Source organism: Lepisosteus oculatus, chromosome 6 (assembly GCF_040954835.1).
Source record: "Lepisosteus oculatus isolate fLepOcu1 chromosome 6, fLepOcu1.hap2, whole genome shotgun sequence".
Lineage (NCBI taxonomy): Eukaryota > Metazoa > Chordata > Actinopteri > Semionotiformes > Lepisosteidae > Lepisosteus > Lepisosteus oculatus.
The window spans coordinates 58,581,367-58,606,700 of NC_090701.1; the positions used below are offsets into that span (position 1 = coordinate 58,581,367).

The window sequence follows — 25,334 nt, forward strand, 5'->3', positions numbered from 1 at the left end:
ATACTGGAGAACTAATGAACTCTACCCTCCTCCTGTTTAAATAATAGCAAGCTGCAAGGTATTAACCTGCAGGTTATTTAATATAGCCTTAGATTGCAGAGGTAAAGATTTATGAATGAATGGATGGTCATTTTTACTGTAAAATGCATCAGTTTGTTCTGTAATATGTATGACTTGCGGACTTGAAATAGATGGTCAGTTGGTCTAATTTAGGCAAAGGCAATCTGCGTGACTGCCTCCTGTTCCGGTAATTACACCCCAGGGTTCTGTTACATGTGCGATGGCTGGGGGACGGCTGCCACTGTGAAAATAATCTGTCTGTTCCCCATTACCTAGCAACCAGTACCTGAATGGTTTTTACCAGGGAGGGAGTCAGCTGCCAGATCAGAACCTCCCCGCAGGCTCTGGGATATTAAACCAACAAGCAACTGTGCACTCCCACCATTATTCCATAATATTGACATTGCACATTTATGAGTTAACGAGGAAGGTGTATTTATTATCTGATATTAAAGCTCTTATGTTGGGTCAAGCAGTGCAAAAGAAAAATGTGCATGTTCCAAGACGTACTAAATCAACAGCCCTATCTGTGTGTTTTGTGTTTGTGCAGTATTGTTTGGTCTCAACGTTTGCCAGTTGGATGCAACTTGAGTTTTTTGTAACTCAAAGGATTTGATGATGGGTTCCATTTTTTTTCCAGAAAGTACCGCAATACACTTTAATAATTCAGGCAACTGACATGGAGGGAAACCCAACATATGGGCTTTCTAACACCGCGACTGCTGTTATCAGAGTGACAGATGTTAATGACAACCCTCCTGAGTTCACTGCTGATACTGTAAGTGAATATAAAATAATTGTTGGGGACAATTTTGTTTGATAAAGTGCATTACATTTTATTCAATGCCCTTTGTGCTGAGGAATCCTAGAGAACCATAAAGAAGTAAGAATTCTAGAGCCTGTGAGTGGTTTAGACTCGCAGATCCCTTAGATCAAACAAAGGCGTATTGGTTTTGAGTTTGAACTTAATCCTCTGCTTGAATTGGAATGCAGTTCTGTAGGTGGGGTGAAGGCACAAAAAGAGCTGAGGTCTCTTTCATCTTAATTAAAATTTTATTTTAATAACCTACATATCTGCCTTTTGTTTCAGTGAGCAATTTTGGAACTTCTGGATGTATTATTACTTGGAGATAAGAGGGCCTTAAGCCACAGAGGAGCTAAACCTTATTTAGCAACCAATCTGGAACAAAATTATTAAGAAAACTGACATCTCTGCCTTTGTTGTTTGCCCTACATTTGGCTAGATGTCTCGGTAGAAAGGCTAACAATTACAATGCAAACCCAAGAAGCAGAGTCTAAGTCTACAGCATAAGAGACCACTGGATGCTAACAGAACTGGAGTTAGTTCAGTTGCTTATGAAATATTAAAATATTGGAGACCCATTATGCAGCGTCCTTTGGTTTTTAATCCATTTGAGGAGATTAAATAGATATTTATTGGGGGTTCTGGCTTTCCCGTTGTTGTTTCCCTAATTAATCTTCTCATCACTCATTGTAATGCAGTTAAGAAGCCAGTCCACATATAATTGTATCACATTACTTGTTAGCTTATTGTTTACTTTTAAAGCAAAGCGCTTATTTAAATTTTTTTCTTTCAATTCTCTTATTTAAAAAATTGGGTATGATCAAATTGTTTATGTAGGAGGAGTATTCAGTTAATTAGTCAAATGTGTATAAACTGTAAATATTTATTGGTCCTACTTTAGACTGCAGTGGGCTTGTGTCCTGTCCAAGTTCCATCCTTGTACTCGTTGCTTGCTGGGATAGACTCCAGCTCCCCCACGACCCCGTGTTTGATAAAGTGGTTAGAATGTGGAGGATGGTTCTTTTTCTCATCTAAAACAGTTCTGTATTCATACCATGAACATTATACCTAACCTTTAAGTGGCAATATTTCATACTGGTTAGGATATGTCCTTTTGTCACCAATATGTAGTCTAGTTATCACATGCATGTTAATAACTTTCACTTGCAAAGGTTTTGAATAACATTTGTAATGTTAGATCTTATAAAAACTGTGGTTAAAGTGATGCCAGATTAAACTGATGTATCCATTGAAATACCAAATCATGCAATGCGACATGATCATTATTTTTATTTACATGCGTTTACTTAGCTTTGCAGTAACCATTTCTGTAAAATCTAAAGGATTGCAACAGGCTGCTGAATATAAAACCATGCAGGAATGTGAGCAGTTTAACTTTTCCTGTATCAGTGTGATTAAAGGTTCTACTCATGATTTATGTAGTGTTCTACAGCTTATGGTAAATTAGACTAACCAATTCAGTCTGAAGTAGTTATACTTTGAGCCTTAAGGTGTATTGGAAGGTCTCATTGATCAATTGTAATCACTTATTTATGCAGTGAATTATTCTGTAGTAGGACAGCATTACTCAATTAGAACACTTATTAAGTATAAAATTGTACCTGTCTGAACGTCTTCACGTTTTTTTTGTCCAGTTCTATGGAGATGTGCCAGAAAATCGAGTGAATGTGATTGTTACCAATTTAACTGTGACTGATAAAGACCAGCCAAATACGCCCGCTTGGAATGCAGTGTACAGAATAACTGGAGGGGATGCTACAGGCAGATTTGCTATTCCTACAGACCCTAAAACTAATGAGGGCTTGGTTACCGTTGTCAAGGTAAGCTACATCTGACCTTTCTAAATTGAGCGCCAGCTTCCCTACATCCCCCCCCCCCCCCCACTTCTGTGAGGTTTGATAGAAATTGTTGTGGTAGCAGGTGTAGGAATTGAAGAGGATCATAGTTTATTAAAAGGATCTTGATTGATACTTAAATTCCTGTATTCTATTCCAGAATTATGTAAAATGATACTGCAATACTTTTCTAGACGTTTAAATGATGGCCGTTGAATGATTTGTTCCCCCAATGAAGCATGACATTGTTCTTTCTTCCTTTTTTTTACAGCCTATTGACTATGAGATCAGTAGGACGTTTGTGCTAACTGTGATTGCGGAAAATCAAGTGCCTCTGGCCAGGGGCATCCATCTTCCTCGTCAGTCAACTGCAACAGTCTCCATTAGAGTTATTGATGTGAATGAGAGCCCTTATTTTGATCCAAACCCTAAGCTTATCAAGCTAGAGGAAGGCTTACCGGCGGACTCGCCATTAACAACCTTTACTGCTCAGGACCCTGATCGTTACATGCAGCAGACGATAAGGTACACTTTTGAGATTTGATTTTCTCTGTATGCTGTGTTGACTTGTAAATTAGCTGGCAGTAGTCTATACAGTCCAAGATGGATAATACTACTTGTGAAGGTTTTTCCCCTATAATTTAGAATATGGTTTATGTAAACAATGCACCTCTGTTTTTTTATATGGATTCTACATACTGTAACAAAATAGGAAGAAATCACCAGTCTGCTTAAAAATTCCCAAGTGAAAGCTTTTGCGGTCTTCTAAAGGTCTTTTTACTGGCAGTGGTTACTCAGACCTTAATATTTATTTTCTGCTCTTTGCGTATTTGTAGGTACTCTAAGCTTTCAGATCCAGCAAAATGGTTGAAAATTGACCCTTCAAGTGGCCGGATTTCTACTATTGCGGTTCTGGACAGAGAGTCTCCGTATGTGAAGAATAATATGTATAATGCTACATTCCTTGCAGCAGACAATGGTATGTTTATACTTTTAATGTAGCCTGCGCAGGAATAACCATGATGTAGATGTTGGACAGTGATTTAATTATCTATAGGCATGTAAGCATTTTTTTCCAAGTAGCATTTCAGCTACGTGCTCCATCTCTGTGTGCCCTGCAGTAGGCAGCCTGAGTTCACTGACTTAAAATCGCCAGTACTTGGAGAAATGGCTGATCTAGGAATAGGTACATTTCAATAAAGCATTGGCTGACTGCTTTGTTTGAAAAGTAGCCTTTAAAGTTAATGTGAGCGAGGTTTGACACCATTAGTGTGAGGTTTCTGTTGTAATCGTATTTTGTGACTCCAAAAGGATATGTGCTTGTTTGTCCTTTTTTTCCCCACATGGGATATTCTTCACATTGTAATTAAAACGGTTGCGATACTCAAGATGGGTAGAAGTGACCTGGTTTTGCAGTAAACATTTTGATATGGCATATGTCCTGCATAAATAACTTATTTTTTCCAAAATAATGTTCCATATACCATAGTGGGGAGTAATTGCAAAGTAGTGACAGCTCGTTAAAGGTGATGTTGAACTGTACATTTTTAGAAGCATCAACCTGTACTGAATAAAGCTATATTTAAATACGAATAATGCAGCACCCCACTTTTTTGTAAATCAATAAAAATATCTTACCTTTGCTCAGGAAATTACAAACTTGAAGTAGTTCAGAGTATTAAAATTAATTGTTTGGGAAGGTATTCAAATATAAAAATTTTTCAGGTATTCCCCCTGCTACTGGAACTGGAACACTGCAGATTTTCCTGCTGGATATCAATGACAATGCTCCACAAGTGTTTCCTCAAGAGGCAGAGATCTGTGAAAAGCCAGAACCAAATGCCATCAATATCACAGCCATTGATGCAGACTTGAACCCAAATGCTGGTCCCTTTGCCTTTGAACTTGCCAGGAATCCTCCAGATGTGAAGAAGAACTGGACGATCACTCGCTTGAGTGGTGTGTAGATGTCTGATTAATCTTGCATTTGAATTGAAAATGCTAATTAATATGTAATTTTGGTTAAATTTAATATAATATTAGTCTAGCTGCTGTATGTTTGCAAATATGAAAGACAGATTCTTGGAATGAAATGGATTATTTCTGTAAATTTTTATAAATGGCACAATAGCTTGTTTTGTATGAGCTATTGATTTTCTAGCCTTATCATCTGATATGCATATTTTATAGTTGCATATAGTTTTATGCACATTCTATTGCAATACAATGTAAATTGCTCTCTAATGGATTGGTAACTGTATTTCCTCTGTCTGCAGGTGATTTTGCCCAGCTAAGCCTTAAAATTGGTTTCCTTGAAAGTGGCATCTATGAGATCCCTATCGAGATTGCAGATTCTGGTAATCTTCAAATGTCTAACACCTCGTATCTGCGAGTGAAGGTGTGTCAGTGTGACCAAAATGGAGACTGTGCTGATGTGGAGCGCATTATTGCAGCTGGCCTGGGAACGGGAGCCATCATTGCCATTCTGCTCTGCATCATTATCTTGCTCAGTAAGTGAACGGTGCCAACGGTCTTAGCCAAAAGCAGCTACATGCAGTTATCCTCTAAGAGAAATCCTTCCAGATTATATGGATCAAAACCAAATTGCTGATCAAGCTTGTGTCAAGCATTAAAAGCTGTATCCTCTTATTAAAAAAAGTCTGAATTAAGAACAAAACTGCATATGCTTTACTTATTCAGATTATCTTTTTTAACTTCGGAACAGTCCTTGTCCTGTTGTTCGTGGTCTGGATGAAGCGTCGCGACAAAGAACGGCAAGCCAAACAGCTGCTGATTGATCCAGAGGACGATGTGCGAGATAACATCCTGAAATATGATGAGGAGGGTGGTGGAGAAGAAGACCAGGTATGAGGCTTTGTACTCTTTGGACTTCTCTGTTGGTCTAATCAACTTCCTGATCAAGTCCGGAGTTAATACTGGGAATAATTTACTATTGCAAAGCAAGACCCAGTAATTGGCAGTGCGGTAGCTCTGTGGCTCAGGATCTGTGCCTGTGACTGGAAGGTTGCTGGTTCGAATCCCACGACCAGCAGAGGAATCCTACTCCGTTGGGCCCCTGAGCAAGGCCCTTAACCTCAACTTCTCCAGGGGTTCTGTACAATGGCTGACACTGCGCTCTGACCCCTAGCTTCTCTCCCTGTCTGTGAGTCTCATGGAGAGCAAGCTGGGATTTGTGAAAAGACAAATTCCTCATACAAGCAATTGTATATGGACAATAAAGGGATCTCTTAATAGAGCAAATTGAGTTTTCATGCCTTAGGGCTAAGTCTTGATCAAGAGCTGCTATGTGGCAAGCTGGGATAGTTAATCTTTGTCATAATTTACTTTGTAATTCTGTTAATTGCATGGTTAATGTAATAGAAACGCATCTGATTACCAATAACATTTGTATTTAGCTGGGCATCTTCTGGTGTAAGTGAGGTTGGAATTGTTGTGTAGGACACTTAATATTTTTAGGATAATTGTGTGACAGACGTGATGGCTATTAATAAAAAGCCTAGGGAGTTTGTTGAAGGGGGCCACTAAAAATGAGCAGTTTAAAGTGATGCTATAGGATACTGTGATGAGTGTTTATCAGCATCATTTGCTACTGTTGATTCCCGTCATAAATCCCCCATTTTGGATGAGTTGTTCAGTGGTTCCACAAACCTTTCACAGTCTGGGTTGTTTGCCAGATCTAATAAAAATTAAGTCTTTACATACAAGGATTTACTGTATCTTTCTACAGGAAAATGCAATGTTTGTAGATTTGCTGCACAATGTTTAGTACATTTCAGTTATACATCTAGATGACATGACAGTCCTAACCTCAATGTCCTGTTATTTAAGGTTGCCTAGTGATCATATTGCAATCTTGACATTATGGTAGTATTTGCTTAAGAATTTAGTTTCTAAACTACACAGCTTCGCTTAAGTAAACCAAATTATTCTGATTTTGGTTTAATGTAATTCACAATGTTAAAACTTCAGGCAATATTTGTCTAGACATAAAAACTATTTTTGTGGCAAAAGCTCTGAATGACTGAATAGTATTGTACCAAAAGAAGCATGCACTGCACTGAGGTTGCACCATATTTTATGCACAGGAAAAGGCTATCAAAGTTGGGTAGTGTGCCCGCTCAATTTTGTGTGGTTTACCCATTTATGTTTACCAATTACTGACATTTTTGAAGTTCAGACTGACCTTAATGTGACTTGTACAGATCTGCAGTCATAACATGTTTGTCTGTCAAGTTACAGAATTCAGTATTTCTTTGAGTAATTGTATTCATTAGTCTTACAATTTTGTTTAATGGTTACAGATGTTATGGTTTTTGTTTTACTGTGACCACCATTTAGTTAATAGTTTTTTTTACTATTTGCTCTTTTCTGTATTCTTCAACCTGAATCAATATATGTTAAGGGAAATGGAAGCCAGTTTTTTTACGTGTTTTTTTGCTTGCAGTGGCCAGGTGGCCTTTCATTGATTCCCATCTGTTTTAAAGGATTATGACCTGAGCCAGCTTCAGCAGCCTGATACAGTAGAGCCAGACACCATCAAGCCTGTTGGAATTAGGCGCCTTGATGAGAGACCAATTCATCCCGAGCCACAGTATCCAGTAAGATCAGCTGCTCCTCACCCAGGGGATATTGGCGACTTCATTAATGAGGTAAGAAAAACTTAACTGCTTTTCTTGGTTGTTAGATTCTTTTATTCTTGTAGGGCTGGAGAAAAAAGCACAAGTCATTTAATTACCATAGAGTGGAAGGTGGGGGGATACTTTGATCTGCAAAACCGTTGTTACTTTTTGAATGTATATGCATCTGATTTCATCCTGCAAGTTAAAATGATATATGCCACAGTAGTTCTATAGTGATCAAAGTATCAGTGTAAGATCTTCAGAACTATGGCCAAGACTGTCATCTCATGTGTTATGTATCAAGTTTTAATGTTTTACTTTTCTTTACAGCATAACTGTAGACAAAGAAATTTAATATCCTTAATAGGGCAACACTCTAGTACTCAAATGAGATTAGTGAGGAACACAGTTAAATTAAATTGGTAATGAATTAAACACTAGCCCTGTCAGGAGAACTTATAGTAATTATCCTTGATTTAAACTGCACATTATCTGAGATTTAACCCTCCATATGCGATTGTATTTTCTGGAAGAACCATTTCCAAAGAGCTTCTCGTCTGTGGCGTTTCCTGCATGTTTTGTGGTTAACAAGGGTTAAACGTTTTCCTGCTATTGAGAAGACATGCCTGTCTAGCACGGCTATTTTTTTTTAAGGATGCTTTGGCATTTATTCAATTCCTTATTTGACATCTTAAGCTTTTCTTTATCCTCAGCACTGGATCTGAGTGCTGGTGCCCTGCTACAGATAACTTTTTTTAATAGGATAGATGGACCATTAGCCCATCAGGCTACCATAGAAGGGTTTTTGTTGAACATTTCATAGCTGCCTCAGGCAACCATCAATTGTGGCTATAAAAGATGAATTTTTTAGAACAGAACTGTCATGTTTTTTTCTCTAGTTTCAATAGAAAACGATGCCTTTGGTTTGTAGTCTCGCAGAGTGGTATGTGAGAGCAGATCTCTCTGAGCAAGGGCAACACTCTTGTTTTGTGAATGCTTTTCACCATTCAGTATAGATGCTTTCAAATTAAGAATTTTCTTGTCATGAACATTCTGACCTGTATTGTTAATTTGGTTTCTTTTATGGTTATACAAAGTCTCATTTAGGTTTTAAAAAAAATTAGCAGCAAATAAGAGAGGCCCCTCTAGCAACCAAATGGGCTTATAATTGGATCAGTTAGCTCGTTATCTATGTGGTCTGATGTTAATGCTGAAAACCATCGTATTGACTTCCTCAATGCCTTTGAGGATTCTGAATACATGAATTGGGTCCCCTTGTAGTCTGTGCCGTCAAAAAACTAAATATAAAACTTCTGTTCAGTTCTGTCAGCCTGGCAGCGTGAAACATTAAACATTCCTGGGCTTATTTTATTTTTAAATGTTTGAGCAGTGCTATATTTTTGTTTGGTAATATTGTTCACAATAGTACAGAATATTCTAAATGTGGTCTTGCTTCTGTATTATCCAAAATTAACATTGATTTAAATTTTATTTAGTTCTAGCACTGCCATTTTATAGCTTCACACTACATCTACCTCATAAGTAACCTCTTCAACCTGTTTTATGTAAATTTTTAGTTTTTTTAATTGTCTTCATTAAATGGCACCTGACAGGTGTTTGTCAAGTTTTGAATTTGGGCTACATTTAGAGTTTTTTTGCATAATCTACAGTTTTTAGTTTTCAAGAAGAATTCCAGAAATCTAGCTTCAGCAGTGGCAATCTATTTCGTTCCAGTCATCTGTAACCCACGAGTGTGTTGGTCATAAGCGCACCTGATCTTACCTTTGTTGTTCACTTCTGTTTGAGTTGTAATTCTGTAGGACTTCCATAACCTGGAAGTTTGAAAACTTTAATCACTTTTACGGTTGAGGCTCAAACTGTAAAAAGCTTATCCAAGATTATATTCCTGCTCTCAGAAGAATTTTAATCTTTGAAAAAAAATCGAAGCTCTATGTCTAGTGCATTATAGGATTTTTAAAATATACACCACTATCCTAACCTTTTATTCCTCTTTAACGCCATTTATTCAGTGTCTTTTCTCATGCTGTTTCCCCCCCCCTCCATTTTGCATCTACATTATAGGGATAGGAAGAGAAGCGGGCATAATACATATCCCTGCTGTACTTCACTAATTACCTCAAGATGAGACTTCTTTCATCGATGTGCTTTTAGTTCTTAATTCATGTTCATGGATCACCCTGGCAGTATTTTAATTTTTTTCATTTTTTGCACATCTTTTGAAGCATTGGACCTTCTCATTGGTGTACATTTTTGATACTTTTGTGTAGGTGGTACTGCTTCAAGTTTTGCAAATCTTTTTTACAGTGTCATTTTTGACTCGCTCACTTGTTGTAGTTTACAAGGGATTGCAGAAAATCACTTTCTCCTTTAGCACATCTTTGATTTCCATAGCAAGAGCTGTGTGGATTGTCAGATACCACTAAAGTGCTTTGCCGGGCCAGTTGAGTGCCAGATAGTAATATCTTGCTGCAAAAATGCAAGATCAACAAACGATTTATATTTCTGTACACGCTGGGCTACTGAACAATAGCAGTACTATCAACAAGTTTCTTTTACATGTTAAGTGATCAGCACCTGCCCAAGGAGATGCAGCATCAAAACACCAAGTTTGCTACAGACACTGGATAGTGTTCACATTTGTTTTTTTTATCATGTGAAAAAATCTTGCTCAGCTCATTTGTTTGGAAGGCTGATCAGATTTTTTAAATTAACAGTCCAGTGGAGAACATATATGGCCTTTTTGATAGCAACCATGCATTTTGGATTTTCTTTCCACTGGCGTTACATTTCATATTTTTTTCTTAGATCCCCTTTATTCTCAGTAATGTTTCCTGATAGACTCAAGCTGTGATTAGGCACCTATATCAGTTGTAAACATGCTGTACTTGGAATGTTGGTGGGAATACCTGGGGTACTATAATAACACAAGGTGTTCATTGTTGGTGCAGATTTCTGAATTTATTGCTTATGCACACACCACACTGTCTTAATGCAATTACAAACTAGTTGGCAGACTTAACCTTGGAGTTTGCATGTTTGCAGAATCTTGAACCACATTTAATGGAAAAGTTACACACTAGAGCACTGATGACTTGGAATTGTAATGAAAGATCTGTCACTCACATCCTGGATGAAAGTGTTAGTGCTGCTGCCTAGAGCAAACATTTAACTAGAGCTAGCAAGGGGGAAATAATTCCATTCTGAATGAGGCTGTTTTTTAAAAGAGTAGTTATGTAACTACTGTATCTAAATGCAGCAGGGTGGGAGGAAAATTCGTCTGTTTGAAGCGTTTGCATTCTGTCAGGTTGTGCTCATCTTTCTCCGACTACATTCTTAATCTTTCAGTTTGACTGTATTTGGGTAGCCTGACATTGTTAAAATGTGTGCTGGCCAGACCTTGTCTTGCGTGCTGGATTGAAGTCTTCTCTGCAGAAGGCAGAAGGGATAAGTTGAAAAAAGTCTTGTTTGTGGTTTGTTTTTATGGGATCTTTTAAGATCTTCTTTAGTTATCTATTGTGTATTTTTATGTCAGTGCGTTCAATAATATGCTTTAGTTCCTAAAATTGTGGTGGCATATTTTTGTTGCACACATACAGGTTACAGTGTTTCTGAAAATGTCAGTGTTCTTGGTAATAGAAAATTAGGAGAGATTTTCAATTGAGATCTTCAACTCAGTTGAACTATTTTAGTACATATGTAGAATTAATATTAGTTTATTCAGAACAGATGGATTGTCCTGTTACTTTAAAAGTTACCATTGAAAGAGGTTTTTGGCTTACAAATGTAACAGTTGATTTGTTAAACGGTACAAATTTTAACTTTGAATCTGGGCTTTCTAAAGAAATGAAACCCTGGTTTGCTTTTTTTCCTAGGGACTTAAGGCTGCAGACAATGACCCGACAGCTCCTCCCTACGACTCCCTGTTGGTGTTTGACTACGAAGGCAGTGGATCCACAGCAGGCTCTTTGAGTTCCCTCAACTCTTCCAGTAGTGGAGGCGACCAAGACTATGATTACCTCAATGACTGGGGGCCAAGGTTCAAGAAACTCGCAGACATGTATGGTGGAAGTGATGACTAAGTAATGCCTGAGTGGCACCATTTTTTGTATGGGACAAGGACAGCTTCTAAAACCAATATTCCTGAAGAGAGAACCAACAACAAAAAAAAAAGCTAGGCTTTAACTTTGTAGTCTACTAGCACATATGCTTGTTGAAGGCTTTGGCATAGGCTGCAATCAAATTTTGAGCTCAGAGGGAACATTGGTAAACTGACACTGTTTGGGATCGTTGATATTAAGAGCGCTCAGTTACACTTGAATTTCACAGTACAGAAGCACTGGGATTTTATGTGCCTTTTTGTACATTTTTGGATCTGAATAATTAGTTTTATGTTTAAGGCTTTAATGGTACTTACTTTTGGAGTGATTCAAAACTAAGGAAGTATGTTAAAACATGGTATGCTTCTACATGCTTTTTGGTTACACCATACTGCTGTTTGTTGAATACATGTATTTAAATGACCTGAAGAAGAATTGAGTAATCTTTGTTAGCTTGGATGGAGAGAAATCTGAAAACCGCAATGTACAGTTCGCTAGAATTTTAGATAGTTTTTTCACTAAAAATTAAACTTATGCAGCTGGTTGCAAATAAAGGGAGTCACAAATCATTGATTTGTAGCGAAATCAATTTTTTTTCTGAAGTGGTATAGTATTTTACAAGATCTTTTTGTTCTAATCCATGTACACTTTCTTTGCCTTAGTCAACCTCTGGTACTTTGATTTTTACTTCACTGTAAAAAAAAATGCGTGTACATAATGTTTTTTGGCGTAGTCTATGAAGTGCAAGAAATTCAGACCTTGTATATGTATAATTTGGACTACAAATTCAAGTTTTTTGCATGTTTTTATCTTTTCATTATAAAAAGGTATCCAAAATGTATTTACAAAAACAGACATTGACATGAATGGATGACATAGAAGGAAATAGCCTTTTGTAAAAACAAATCTTATCAGCACAACTGTTTGAATTTGTACCAAAAAGGGGGTGTTATGACACCGGCAGCACTAATAACTGAAACAGCTTTAAGACTGGAAAAGTTGGACAGCAGCTTTGCAGATAATGTTATGTACCAGAATTCGAGTTATACGTTTCTGACCCCAACCATCCGAATAAAATGCTAATTTTGGAGCTAGTGACTGTTTCTGATTTTTTTTGCTCTACATCACTTTTTAATCTTTACATATAATGAAAAGTTCCATGCTTCTGAGCCTTATTTGCAAAAGATTGTTCTTTTGGTTTTCTGTTTTCCCTTTTAAATGATGATTTCTGCTGGTCTCACGTTTGTTGTGGTGTAAATGGTAAAAAGGATGAACATTTATTTTAAATGAACTTGATTACAAAATTAAAATTTAATATTGTTTTCCGATTTATCCTGTTCTGTTTCAGTAAGAAATGCTAGATGAGATGGGAAATGTTAGGTTATACATTCGTTTTGTTTAAAGAAACAACCATGCTTCTTCATATTCTGAGATTTCCAACTGATAAGTGATCTGCATTTTTCAGAGCCAAATACAATTTTAATGTGTATAACAGTATTAAAAATGGTAAAAAGTGGTCTTGATATTTTAATACCCTTTTTTAAGTTCTTAAACACTTAATACAAGTTTTTAAGTGTTCTGGTAGCTTACATTATTTCTTTCAAATTGAAAGAAACGCAAAATGGAATAAAAAATGGATTGTGGATTGCAGTCTTCTTACACAAAACTGCAAAATCTAATGTGAAATGCTGGTTAGCAGTTTCCTATGATTTTCTCAATAGATTTAATTGTTTTACCTCTGGCCCCTGTGAAGCAGAACATCTGATGTGATGCGTCTAGTATAAAATGTTACTAAATACCACATCATGCAGAAGAAAAGATTTGGTAAGTCTTGCAGTATAAAGGCAGTGCATGCAAAAAGTGAAAGGAATAGACTAGCAAGTTCTATTAAACTGGTCTGCCCTGGAAAAATAAGTACATGCCTGTTTTCTTTATATATATAAAGCAAATAAAGGGTACAAGAGTGGGGTATGCTTTGTCTGCGAGACAGGATAATGCTGTTTTATGGAAGCCACTCTGGTTTTAGCTCTTTATGCACATTTTACAGTCTGATTGTTTTTACATAATTCATAGTTAATACTCTTACTTATGTGCAGAACAAACTTCATGAGAATAGATAATTTAGCCCATCAGAGCTAATTTTCCAGTTGACTGTTATTTTAGCAATATATCTACTTGTTTTGAAAGTTCTGCATCTCCACCATATTGTCGCTTCTATGTCCATGTTTGCTTATTCTGTGAGAAATTAAGCTTTTAGATAACTTTTAGAGTGGTCACAGGATTTTGCAACTCTTTGCAGATCCTGTATTGATGGGGTGTAAGGCTAGAAAGTTAGTGCAAAGCAAATGATTAAAATGCTCTGAATTTGACACCACATCTGATCCAATAGTTAATCAGGCAATTTGATGTTAGCAGCCTTGGGCAAAAACACATGGTCCTTGAGAGAAATTGCAGACAAAGTGGCTAACAGCACACTTTTTAAGAGCAGTATATAATTTAAATTGTGAGATCTCATACCTATACAGTACTCTGCAAAAACATTTAAAACCGCAAAATGGTTTATTACAACTTCCACACCTAGTTAATGTATGTTAACCACAGTGTTAAGGTTAATAGTGATGTCTAACATTGTGTTGAAATTTGTCATTGCTGCTCCTATTTGATGTGATTTGAAGATGTAGTTTTGATGGGAGGTATTTACAAACTGAATGTCATTTTCAGTGTTAAGACCATATCTCCCTGAAAAAAAGTCACCTCGCACCTGAAGATGAGATGTGGTCTTGTTTACTGTTGCAGAATGCCCCATGAATACTTAGAGCTGGTGACTGTGAGGAGGCCGTGAAAAATTGATAACCTCGGCATCATTCTCATCAAACCATGGTGTGACCACATGCTCTGTGCATGGGGGGCATTGTTATCCTAGAAGACACCCCTACCAGCAGGAAAGATGTTGCTACTTGGGGTTAAGCTAGATCACTCCTTAAGTACATCACTCAGAACTGTTCGTTAGTGATTAGAATTACCTTACAATGAAAGCAATGAGCTCACTTCGAGAGAACAAATGCAACCAAACCAGAATGATTCATCTGACCAAAGTGCATTGATCATATTGCATCTGACCACATTAAATTTTCTCCCTGGGGATGAAAAGTATTTTGAAATGAATTGCATTTTTCTGCTGTTTGGTAGTCCATTACCCGGTGTCTTAACCTCGCTGTACTCACAGGTGTGCATTTCCAGATGTGAGGAATTGTTTGTGCACTGCAGCCCAAGCAAGGTTTCCCATGCTGTGGTGTTCTCTGAAAACCGTTTTTGAGGAAACTGGCTTCTCGCAACTCATGTTGAATTTTTCAATTGCTATGCAGTTGTTAGCCTGTTTTGACTTGTACTTGAAGTATCAATGCATTATATCACAATTCCTGGAGTCTGCACTTCCACCCACTGTTGCTCTTTGCCGATGATGTCTTGCGCTCTGAGCTCCATGCTGACATCGTAGACACTATTGCTCATGAAACATCAGCATGTCCAGATGTTTTGGTCACTGAAGCTCTTCTCAAATATGCCTGAACAATTATGTAGTCACAGAGACCTGATGTGCAGCCTTTCATGACATAATTATAAGTAACCAGGCCTGTACAGCATTTTTATACATGATACTAAGCATACTGGGATGTAATTTGCTTAATGCAAGGTTTAGCAACCTTTCAGAAAGAGTGTGCAAAGTGTTTGCTAACGCAATTGTTTTGACAGGTTTGTGTGCCACTGATACTGTTTTAATGTAAGTAATAGCCTTAATCTTGAGTAATTAATATTTAATATTAAAATATTAGCAAAGATTAATAAATTAATATACACTTCTTCTATTTGGAGTGATCCTTGCCCCCGCTTTCCCTTGCCGAGCACTTTAAGCAACACAAACCTCCGAGTGTTCAGTTGTAAACTGGCTATAAGGGGGAAAATTCGTGTTCACGAATGTATGGTGATACAGCTGAGAGAAGTGAAAAAAAACACATTTTCTTCAGTTATTTCACTGGAAGAACTTCCAACAGGTTATGATGATACCTTTCAGTAGCCTTAAAAGTTTTGCAGATCCCAGAACATTCCACAGAAATTAGTAAGCGCTTTGTTTTCTGTACGTTATGACCCGTTTGATAGACTCAGCCTTGTCCACCTCATCCTTGAAATGTTTGCCTGTCGTTGGACACTTAATCTGCCACAAATGACTTTTACAACAAATCACTATGTTTATGTTGGACAAATCCAAATCCATCTCCCCAAAAGGGCTGAAATGAGCAAATGTGCACAATCTAGCTTTGCTTTTCTAGCACCACCATTTTGTCCAAAATGTTTAACTTCACACTTAAGTGTGAAAAATGTCTTCAGTGGCACGGACTGTGAGCTTTTCTGTGAAAATAATAGGAAACCCCTGCTTAAAATAGTGCAGTAAATAAACCAAGTGAATTGTTTTTTATGACAAAGCTTTCATTGGATAGCATGCTGTAGAGAATTACAGAAGAGTCAGGCTTAGTTTTTTACTTAAATTCTTTGTCGCTTACTGGACTTATTGCGTGTTAAGATAATGATAAGATAATGGCATGAATGTCGTTGGTCACTGACCCTGGCTTAATGCATGAGTCTCACACAAGGGAGCCCTTTCTTTCAGTATACTTGGTTTTCCTCACCAGGTATTGAGTAAACCCAGGTGTGCCCATTTTTTTATCCAATACCGGTGGTTAACATACAAACAGGCTACAAATAAAAATGTGATTTCTCCCATTTAGCTAATTTTATTGGTAGAAGCTAATTGACCTTATAGTATCATCTAGCTGTTTCTTGAAAGAATCCAGGGTATTCGTTTTAACAACTTGGCTGGAAAGCTTGTTCCAGACTCCCACAAGCTTTTGCATAAAAAATGTCTGAATCATGTCGCCCTGTTGCAATGTTTGCTCCAGATGAAAAGAGGCTCTGAAACTGAATATCGGTTCAGCACATATTCCTTTAAGCCCAGGAATATCTGGTCACTGTTATCTGGACTGATTCCAGAACAGGAATGTGTTTTTTGAAACATGGTAATCAAAGTTGCACACTGTGTTGTCAGTGATCATTTGCAATTTTAACAGTACGTCACTTTGTTTTTAAATCCTTCAGTCTCCTTGTGAGATGTGTATCTGCCTGTGTGAAAATGTGACAAATAGCTTCACTAGTTGAGTTAAGGGTCATTTTTTAATGTGAACAGTAGGTAAGCAGAATTTAGTTTGGACACCAGTGTAGGCTGAGTAGTCAGGATCTTGGTTTAATATCACATGCAAAGTGTGGCAGTTTCTGCAGCAGTGTACCCAGTCACCATGCCATGACTCTGGTTTAGAAATTGTAGTCCAGGGGGAATATAGAAAACTTCATTTTATACCACTTTCAGAAGCAAGCTTGCTTTCCAGAAGAGGTGGATCTGTCATCTCAGAGGGAAATATCAGACTCCAAGGTAGTAACAATGCTGGCTACATGGTTTGGCCATTTTCAATTCCAAGTCATTTTAAGTGAACGTGACTAGTTTACTTAATATACTGGATTCTGGTCATTGATAATGAGAAAGATAATGATCCTAATATAAATCTCAAATGAGTTACTCCTTTGATTATCTCCCAATATGAGCATTTACTCCTCTTCATTGTTTTCTATCCTTTAACCAATTCTCAACTAAAATATATGCATTATCTTGAAGGCCTGCTGCCTACAATATGTACACCTTTTATAAAGAACTTTATCAAACCCTTCTGAAAATTTAAATATACTCATGCCATGCTCTGTATCAAGTACTACTGTTACTTGTTCAAAGAACTCTTTTAAGTTAGGTAAGCAAGACCTACTATCTACATTAGGGGCAACAACATTGAGTAGTATTTCAGAGTAGTTAATAGCTGCACCCTTGAGCAAGGTACAACACTATAATTGCTATATTAAATACCCTAATATTAGTCTCCAAGTTTTCAATTGAGCTTAGATTTTTTTAAATTGACTTATATTGTTTAATAACAGATAATGAAAATCCAAATTGACCGTCCTCTAGAGTCTTATTGCGAAATAGATGATTCTTGAATTTAGTTCTGATATCTATAATCTTGCATGTAATTGAAGTAAGACTTATGGTCTTATATTGATTCAGTTTTGACTCCCCTTTTATGAATATGAGCTTCATTAGCAATTTTCTATCAATGCATATTACTCCTGTCTTCAGTGACTTGGAAGAGATTTGGTATTGGCCTGTAAAGTACATCACATTTCCTTAAGTGAATTGGTAGAATATAAATAGGCCCTGGTGTGTTGAGCACTTTTAGTACTGTAACACTTCTACATCTTTATGCTTGTATTGTTTAATGCCAATTATTTTCTTTAATAGTTAATTCTCTTTTCTCTACTTGAGGCATGTAAAAGATTTAGTAAACACCAGGATGCAATATTACTGTGTAATACCTCAGATCTCTTTCTTCTGAAAGTTTTCCATTATAATCTGAGACGCTTCATCCCCCATTGTTCATTTGTTCTTGTATTACAAAGATTAAAATATATGTTGTCTTCCATTGCAATATTTTCTTTCTCCCTTTCCCTGCCTAATATCCCTTTCCTTTTTTCCTAAGCTTGCAGTTCGTGATATTGATTTTCTTTAAAAGGATTTTGTTTTTCAATCCTTTTCTAATGTGCTTTCTTTCTCATCATATTTTGTATTTTATTAAAGTGTTTGTGACCATGCTTTGTTTAATTTAATTTTCTTACTGTTTGAATTTAATTAATCTGTTCTTTGATTGAAACAGAATATTCTTAAACAATTACCATCCATTTTCCACAGGTTCCACATCTATGCCATGACATTGTGCTAACTTTCTCATTCCTTCATAGTTGTTTTTCTAAAGATGTAAATCTTTGTTTTGTTCTCTATTGTAGTTTTAAAATAAATAGCATCAAAAGAAACATCAATGACTTTGAGCCCAGCAAATTAATAAATATATCATGACAAGTTCCTTTTATTGTCAGAGCTCGCATAATAAATTCATTATGTTGACTACTATTTGTTGTCTACAGGGACCTGCTGTGGAAGTCACAAGCTAGTAACATGTGTAACTATCACCTAAGATAAGATAGGATTGCTTTATTAGCCATATACAAATTATTACATTAGGAATTTTTCTTTTTGCATACCCCAACTTGCTCTCCATGAGACGCACAGTTGGGGAGAAAGAAGCTTTGGGTCAGAGCGCAGGGTCAGCCATTTATATGGGGCCCCCTGGAGCATTTGGGGTTAAGGGCCTTGCTCAGGGGCCGAACAGAGTAGGATTCCTCAGCCGGCTGTGGGATACAAACTGGCAACTTTCCAGCCAGAGGCGCAGATCCTGAGCCATAGAGCCACCTCTCCACCCCTAAAGCAATATAAACTGTATAAGAGCATTCTATGCTTTGCACCAAGTGCTGATGTTGTCTATTGAGATTCTGTTCAGTTCCTGTCATAGACATTGCTTAAGCATGTGCCCGTTTTCTGTTTCTGTCTGCCACGTATCATCCCGCAAATATTCAATACAGTCTGGCTAGTAGGTCATCCAGTGAATAATTCTCACCTTGCAAGAATACCGTTAGTACATGAGCAAAACAAGGATTTGTGTTGGCCTTGAGATGAGTTCCCAGAACTTGATTAATGTGGCAAATATGGTGGTGGAACGAAGAATTGCAGAGAGTCAGCAAGGAGAAGAAGATGGCATTCAAGACGTGGCTCAAATCTCACAACGACCTGGACTACCAACATTACAAGACCCTCGAGTCGGCAGCGAAGCGGGCAGTGGCTGTGGCGAAGACCGCGCATTGTGACCAGCTGTATGAAGAATTGGACACTTCTGATGGAGTGAATAAGATCTACCGTCTAGCCAGCTCAAACCACAGCTCAACACAGTAAGGCAAGTCAAGGACGACGACCACCAGGTCCCGCGAGACCCGCCTGCCATCCTTTGGCGTTGGAACGACCGCTTCGCGAGGATCTGCAATGAACAATTTCCTCACCCACCAATTCAAAGCGCTGACCCCATCCTTGGACCCTCACCACCGTGGAAGTTGAAGCTGCCATCAAGAAGATGAGGAATGGCAAGGAGACTGGACCCGACGATATCCCAGCTGAAGTGTGGAAAATCCTCGGCCATCAAGGAGCCAACATTCTCGTGAGCCTCTTCAACCGAATCACCGACGAAGGCGCAGTCCCACCGATTTGGGCAACCAGCACCACGGTGCCCATGTGGAAGGGCAAAGTTGACGCCATGGAATGCTCAAATTACCGACCAATTTGCCTTCTGTGCCATGCGATGAAGATCTTTGAGCGGGTCCTCGTTGCCAGACTCCGCAAGACGATCAGTGTCACATTAAACCAATGTGGCTTTGTCAAAGGGTGTGGGACGACAGACGCCATCCACACTGCCCGGTTGTTCTTGGAGAAGCACCAGGAGAAGAACAATTCCATCCACATGGCATTCCTGGATTTGGAGAAGCGTTTGATCGGGTCCCACATAAACTCATCTGGCACGCCTTGCGATTACACATTACACAAGAGCTCCAACACCAAATGCAGAGATAAAAGATCCGACTGGACGAGCAAGGAATGTGGCTGAACACCAAACAGACCGAGTACATGGAGTGCAGTCCTCAAACGGATGGAACTATCAGCATCAACGGTGAAGATCTCAAGAAGGTGAAGCAGTTTAAATACCTTGGCTCCAACATCAGCAGCGACAGCGACACCCTCCCAGACGCCAGGGCCCGAGTGAACGCAGCGTGGATGAAGTGGCGCCAGGTCACCGGCGTTCTCTGCAATCGCCGGATGCCAATCCGACAAGGCCAAAGTTTACAAGACCGTTGTCCACCCTGTCACTCTGTATGGATCGGAATGCTGGCCAGCAAGTTCCAGGCACAAGTAGGTCCTTCATGTCATGGAAATTAGGATGATCCGGTGGTGTCTCGGCGTAACAAGATTTGACCACGTCCTCAATTACATTGTCCGTCGACGCATGGGGGTGGCGCCAATAACGGAGAAGATGCGAGAGGGAAGACTGCGATGGTATGGACATGTGATGAGAAGTGGCGAGCACACAATGGCAAGGACAGCGATGAGACTGAGCCCTCAGGGTCAATGGGCGTGAGGCAGCCCAAGAAGCGGTGGATGGATCGGATCACTGAAGACATGCGGAAAGTGAACGTCGCCCCGGAAGACATCTATGACCGTGCTAAATGGAGATGGGCGTGCTGACAAGTGGAACCTGCCAAAATCTGTTTGTAGTCAATACAAGAGATGTTCTGTAGCGGCTAGAAAGTTAGATTGGCGTGTTGTGCAGAACAATTAATTAATTGTTCTAAACATTTGTACCATACTGACATCACTCTACTCAAAGTCTTGATTCAGTACTAAATGGATACTTGTCTCCAGTGTTGGTGAGTTCAGCAATAATAACTTTTTTGTGCTACAGAGCTACAGAGTGCGGCTTGAAATGCAGTGCGCTGACACCCGGAGGCTGTGGCAGGGATTACAGTCAATCACAGGCTACAAGGGCTGCAGCCAGGAGATTGACACGAACAACACATCCCTGCCTGACGAGCTGAACCACTTCTATGCCCGCTTTGATGCTCTGAACACGGGCACTGCCGAGAAGACCCCAAGCGTGCAGGGCGAGTTTGTTCTGAAACTCTCAGAGCAGGACGTGCAGAAGACTCTGAGCAGGGTGAAAATCCGTAAGGCTGCAGGGCCTGATGGGATACCACCTCGCGTCCTGAGGACATGTGCAGCCCAGCTGACCACAGTGTTTACAGACATCTTTAACTCCTCCCTGTCACAGTCCATGGTCCCCACCTGCTTTAAAAAAACCACTATTGTTCCAACCCCCAAAAAGACAAAAGTGACATGCCTGAATGATTACCGCCCAGTAGCATTAACATCTGTGGTGATGAAATGCCTGGAGAAGCTGGTGTTGTCACACATCAACTCCTCCATCACAGAGTCCCTGGACCCCCTGCAGTTCACCTACCAGAACAACAGATCAGTGGATGATGCTGTCTCCCTGGCTCTGCATACAGCCTTGGAACACCTGGACACTAAGAACTCGTATGTGAGAGTGCTGTTTGTGGACTACAGTTCAGCATTTAATTCCATCATACCCTGTCAACTGGTGACAAAGCTCAGGGGATTAGGTCTGTGCAACTCTGTCTGCAACTGGCTGCTGGACTTTCTTATCGAGAGACCACAGGTGGTGCGGATAGGCAATAAAACATCAACACCACTCACCCTGAGCACTGGAACCCCACAAGGCTGCTGTCTGAGTCCAAGGTTGTACTCCCTATTTACTCACGACTGCACAGCAAGACACAGCAATAACCGCATCATCAAGTTTGCCGATGACACCACTATAATAGGACTGATCAGTGATGATGACGAGTCCACTTACAGGGATGAAGTTGTACAGCTGCTTAGGTGGTCTCATAACAATAACCTGGACTTGAACATAAAGAAAACGAAAGAGCTAATAGTGGACTTTCGGAGACACAGGCCACACACTCACAGCCCACTCAGTATTGATGGAACGGAAGTGGAAACAGTCACCAGCTTTAGGTTTTTGGGAATTCACATCTCTAAAGATCTAACCTGGACTGTGAACACTGACTCTATCATGAAGAAGGCTCAGCAGCGCCTTTATTTCTTGAGGTGCCTCAAGCGATGGGGGATGCCAACACATGTGTTGGTGAACTTCTACCGCTGCACTATCGAGAGCGTCCTCACCAACGGGATCACCGTGTGGTATGGCAACACCTCTTCGCGAGAAAGAAAGGCACTGCAGAGAATGGTCAATATGGCCCAGAAGATCATCGGCTGCGGTCTCACCGAGATTAAACAGCTCTATGAGGACCGCTGCCGTGGTAGAATTCTGGCCATCACAGAGGACAGTCACCACCCAGGGCATGAGCTCTTCACCCCACTGCCCTCAGGCAAGAGATATAAGAGCATACGGACACTTACCACTAGATTCTTCAATAGCTTCTATCCACAAGCAGTGAGACTGGCGAACACATTTAGCCATCCCCCTCGGACCACACCTACACCATCACCATCTACCTCATTGTAATTTATTAATTGTACGTCTCCAGTCATTGTTTACACGTCTGTATTGTTTACATTCAAACTGTCTGCATGTTTACTTGCACATTGTCTATTGTTTGTTTGTACATTGTCTTGATGCACTGTTTGCACTTTGTTTTGTTTTTTACACTTGTTTTATAATCGAGAGACTTTCTGTAAGTAAGAATTCCATTGTACCAGTACCGGTTACATATGGCAATAAAGTTCAAGTTCAAGTTCAAGTGTATTTCTCTTGATTTTTTCTGTTTTTTTTTTCCACTAGGTTTGACAGCATGGTGAGTCACCTATGCCTAATCAGCTCTCGTGAACTTTAGTCCTTCTGTAGTAGTTACTCAAGTGTATCATGATCAGTCTTAAATGCTAAATAAATGGACAAGTCAAGGAGTTTTAAGTAATTTCCAAAACCATGCTAAACCATATGCATAAAAGTGCTGAACTTCTTTTTAATAGTTAATATATTTCACTGTATACTATATTAGGGTCACAGTTCTATAATAGTTCTCTAACCATCAGAAAAGACTCAATCGACACTGGCATTGTTCTATGACAACAAAACTAGATAGCATGACTACTATTTCAGTTTCAGTTGTTGATGTCTTGGTTTTGGTTTTTATCAGTGTGAGGAATATTAAAATCTCCCATAGTACATCTTTTATGCATACATCCTTGGTAAATGATTACTGCATTTTAAGGCATTATGAGTATTTGTCTGTAGAAAATTCCAAACAAAATGCAGTTTTATTTTTTTCTTAGGCAGATCTATAGTTTCTGAAACCCTGTATGCATCTAGGTTCATTTTTTTCCCACAATACTCAATTTACTTGATATTTCACTTTTACCTCTTCCATCTTTACTGTCTCTCTGTAGTTCTGTGCATCCAATAAGTTTGTATTCATCACCATCAGTCTGTTAGCCATGTTTCAGTGATTCCAATTATGTTGTAATCATTTCCTAATGCATTAACTTCTATCTCTTGAATTCTGTTCCTAATAACCTAGCAATTCGGTATAAGCACTTATTTACCTGGTTCTTTGATGTTTTGTTTTTCCCTTGGGCTCTCTTTGACTCTACCTTCTGTCTCCCTTGCAGATTTTACTTTGGATTTTCCTATCTTCCATTCCAAATTAAATATTTTGGAATTTCTCTTAAGCTCTTTCTCCTTAGCCGATGGCTATAGACTTTAATGCATACTGTATGTAATCTATCATGTCTATTATACAAATAGCCTTTGCCAAGAAGGCTGTAGCCCTTTTCAGCACATCATGGCCTCAGTCATTACATTTGCAGTTTTTCACTTTTGCATTGTGCAGTTAAGAACTTTGAGAAGACTAATTTTGTCTTGCTCTTCAGCCTTATTCCAGAATACTTTTGAATTTATTTTGTATTAAACATGTACTCTTTGTCAGTGTATTTTTCCCAACATGGAAAACATTTGACTTTTCACCTGCATTTGCTAGTTGCTTGTGTATTCTTTGAACATTGCTGGGCACCTTGGCTCAAGTAAGACTGTTGTTGACCCTAGATCCTGGCTATATCTCCATTGCAGTGTTACTAAGAATACAAGGTCTTGAACAGCCACTGTCTTCTTTTTCCTGTGGTTTTGGTGTCTGTGTCTCCTGAAAGATATTGGTATCTGGATGTGAAGACACTGTAGTCTTGAACTTCCAAGTTTTAACTGTTTTTTAGGTTCTGGACTAAAGCAAAACTGTGATGTCTGGTGAGGTTATCATTATCAACTGCTCTATTTTTTCTTCCTTTGGGGCCTGTTTCTGTCTTCAGTTTAATCTGGGGTGCATATGTCCACTATTTTTTAGTTGGTGTCACAGTTATTGGTGGCACAGTGGTTGGTATAGCCTCTTCACATCACTGAGGCCCTGAGTTTGATTCCAGACCTGTGTGGAATTTGTATGTTCTCTGTGTGTTTCTTCCAGGCGCTCCAGTTTCATTCCACAGTCCAAAGACATGCTGTTAGGTTAATGGACTTCTGGGAAAATTGGCCCTGGTGTGAGTGTGTGTCCTGTATGTGCATCCTGTCCAGTTTTGTGCCTTGCACCTGTTTCTTACCATGAAGGCTCCTGCATTTCATGACCCTGTATTAGTTAAAGCCATTAGAACGTGGATGGATGGGTGTCTACTATTTTTAACATTTAGACACTCGTACTCACTCTACCATGATATAGCTGTCTGTAACACAAACACCGATAAGTTGCAGTTGTTAATTTTTAATGTCTCATGTTACTTTTACACAACTGAGTTCTGTAGTGCACTTTCAAAAGATGGATCCACACGCCAATGTACATGTAAAAAAATCAGCATCACTACTGAGAAGCACCACTTTAACTTTAAACATTCTTAATGTCTCCCTGGTCCTGTCAAACTGACACTGCAAGCGATAGCCACCATATTATTCAAAGGGCCTTTAGAGCAGCACCAATGTCTCCCAACAGCAGCAGTTTTCAAATGTGTACAGTATGTGGCATTTGGTGCAGTAAATGCAAATGCTATTCAAATATTGATTTTTGTAATGTGTATCCACATTCTTTCTTTTCTGTATTGCAAACACAGTATCCCCAAAGTAGCCTTTATGACTCATACACTGATTTATGCATGAAAATATTACAGTTATGGAAACTATTACCCATGAATATGTACACTCTTAATTATTGGAACTGATGGTGTCATGTTTTTAAATACTGTTGTTAA

General features: G+C 38.9%; 1 protein-coding gene and 1 pseudogene across 1 annotated transcript in view; both read left to right on the forward strand.

Moving 5' to 3' along the window:
* Positions 1 to 12,569, forward strand: part of cdh2 (cadherin 2, type 1, N-cadherin (neuronal)) — a 65,511-nt gene extending 52,942 nt beyond the window's left edge. Inside the window, exons 8-16 of the mRNA XM_015353840.2 lie at positions 701 to 838; positions 2,521 to 2,706; positions 2,993 to 3,246; positions 3,558 to 3,700; positions 4,447 to 4,680; positions 4,998 to 5,231; positions 5,447 to 5,586; positions 7,227 to 7,391; positions 11,255 to 12,569. Of these exons, the coding sequence (XP_015209326.2) occupies positions 701 to 838; positions 2,521 to 2,706; positions 2,993 to 3,246; positions 3,558 to 3,700; positions 4,447 to 4,680; positions 4,998 to 5,231; positions 5,447 to 5,586; positions 7,227 to 7,391; positions 11,255 to 11,461 (1,701 nt within the window). The 3' untranslated portion in view covers positions 11,462 to 12,569. The remainder of the gene's footprint in view (positions 1 to 700; positions 839 to 2,520; positions 2,707 to 2,992; positions 3,247 to 3,557; positions 3,701 to 4,446; positions 4,681 to 4,997; positions 5,232 to 5,446; positions 5,587 to 7,226; positions 7,392 to 11,254) is intronic.
* Positions 12,570 to 20,138: 7,569 nt separating this feature from the next.
* Positions 20,139 to 24,608, forward strand: LOC138239475 (uncharacterized; annotated as a pseudogene).
* Positions 24,609 to 25,334: the final 726 nt, after the last annotated feature.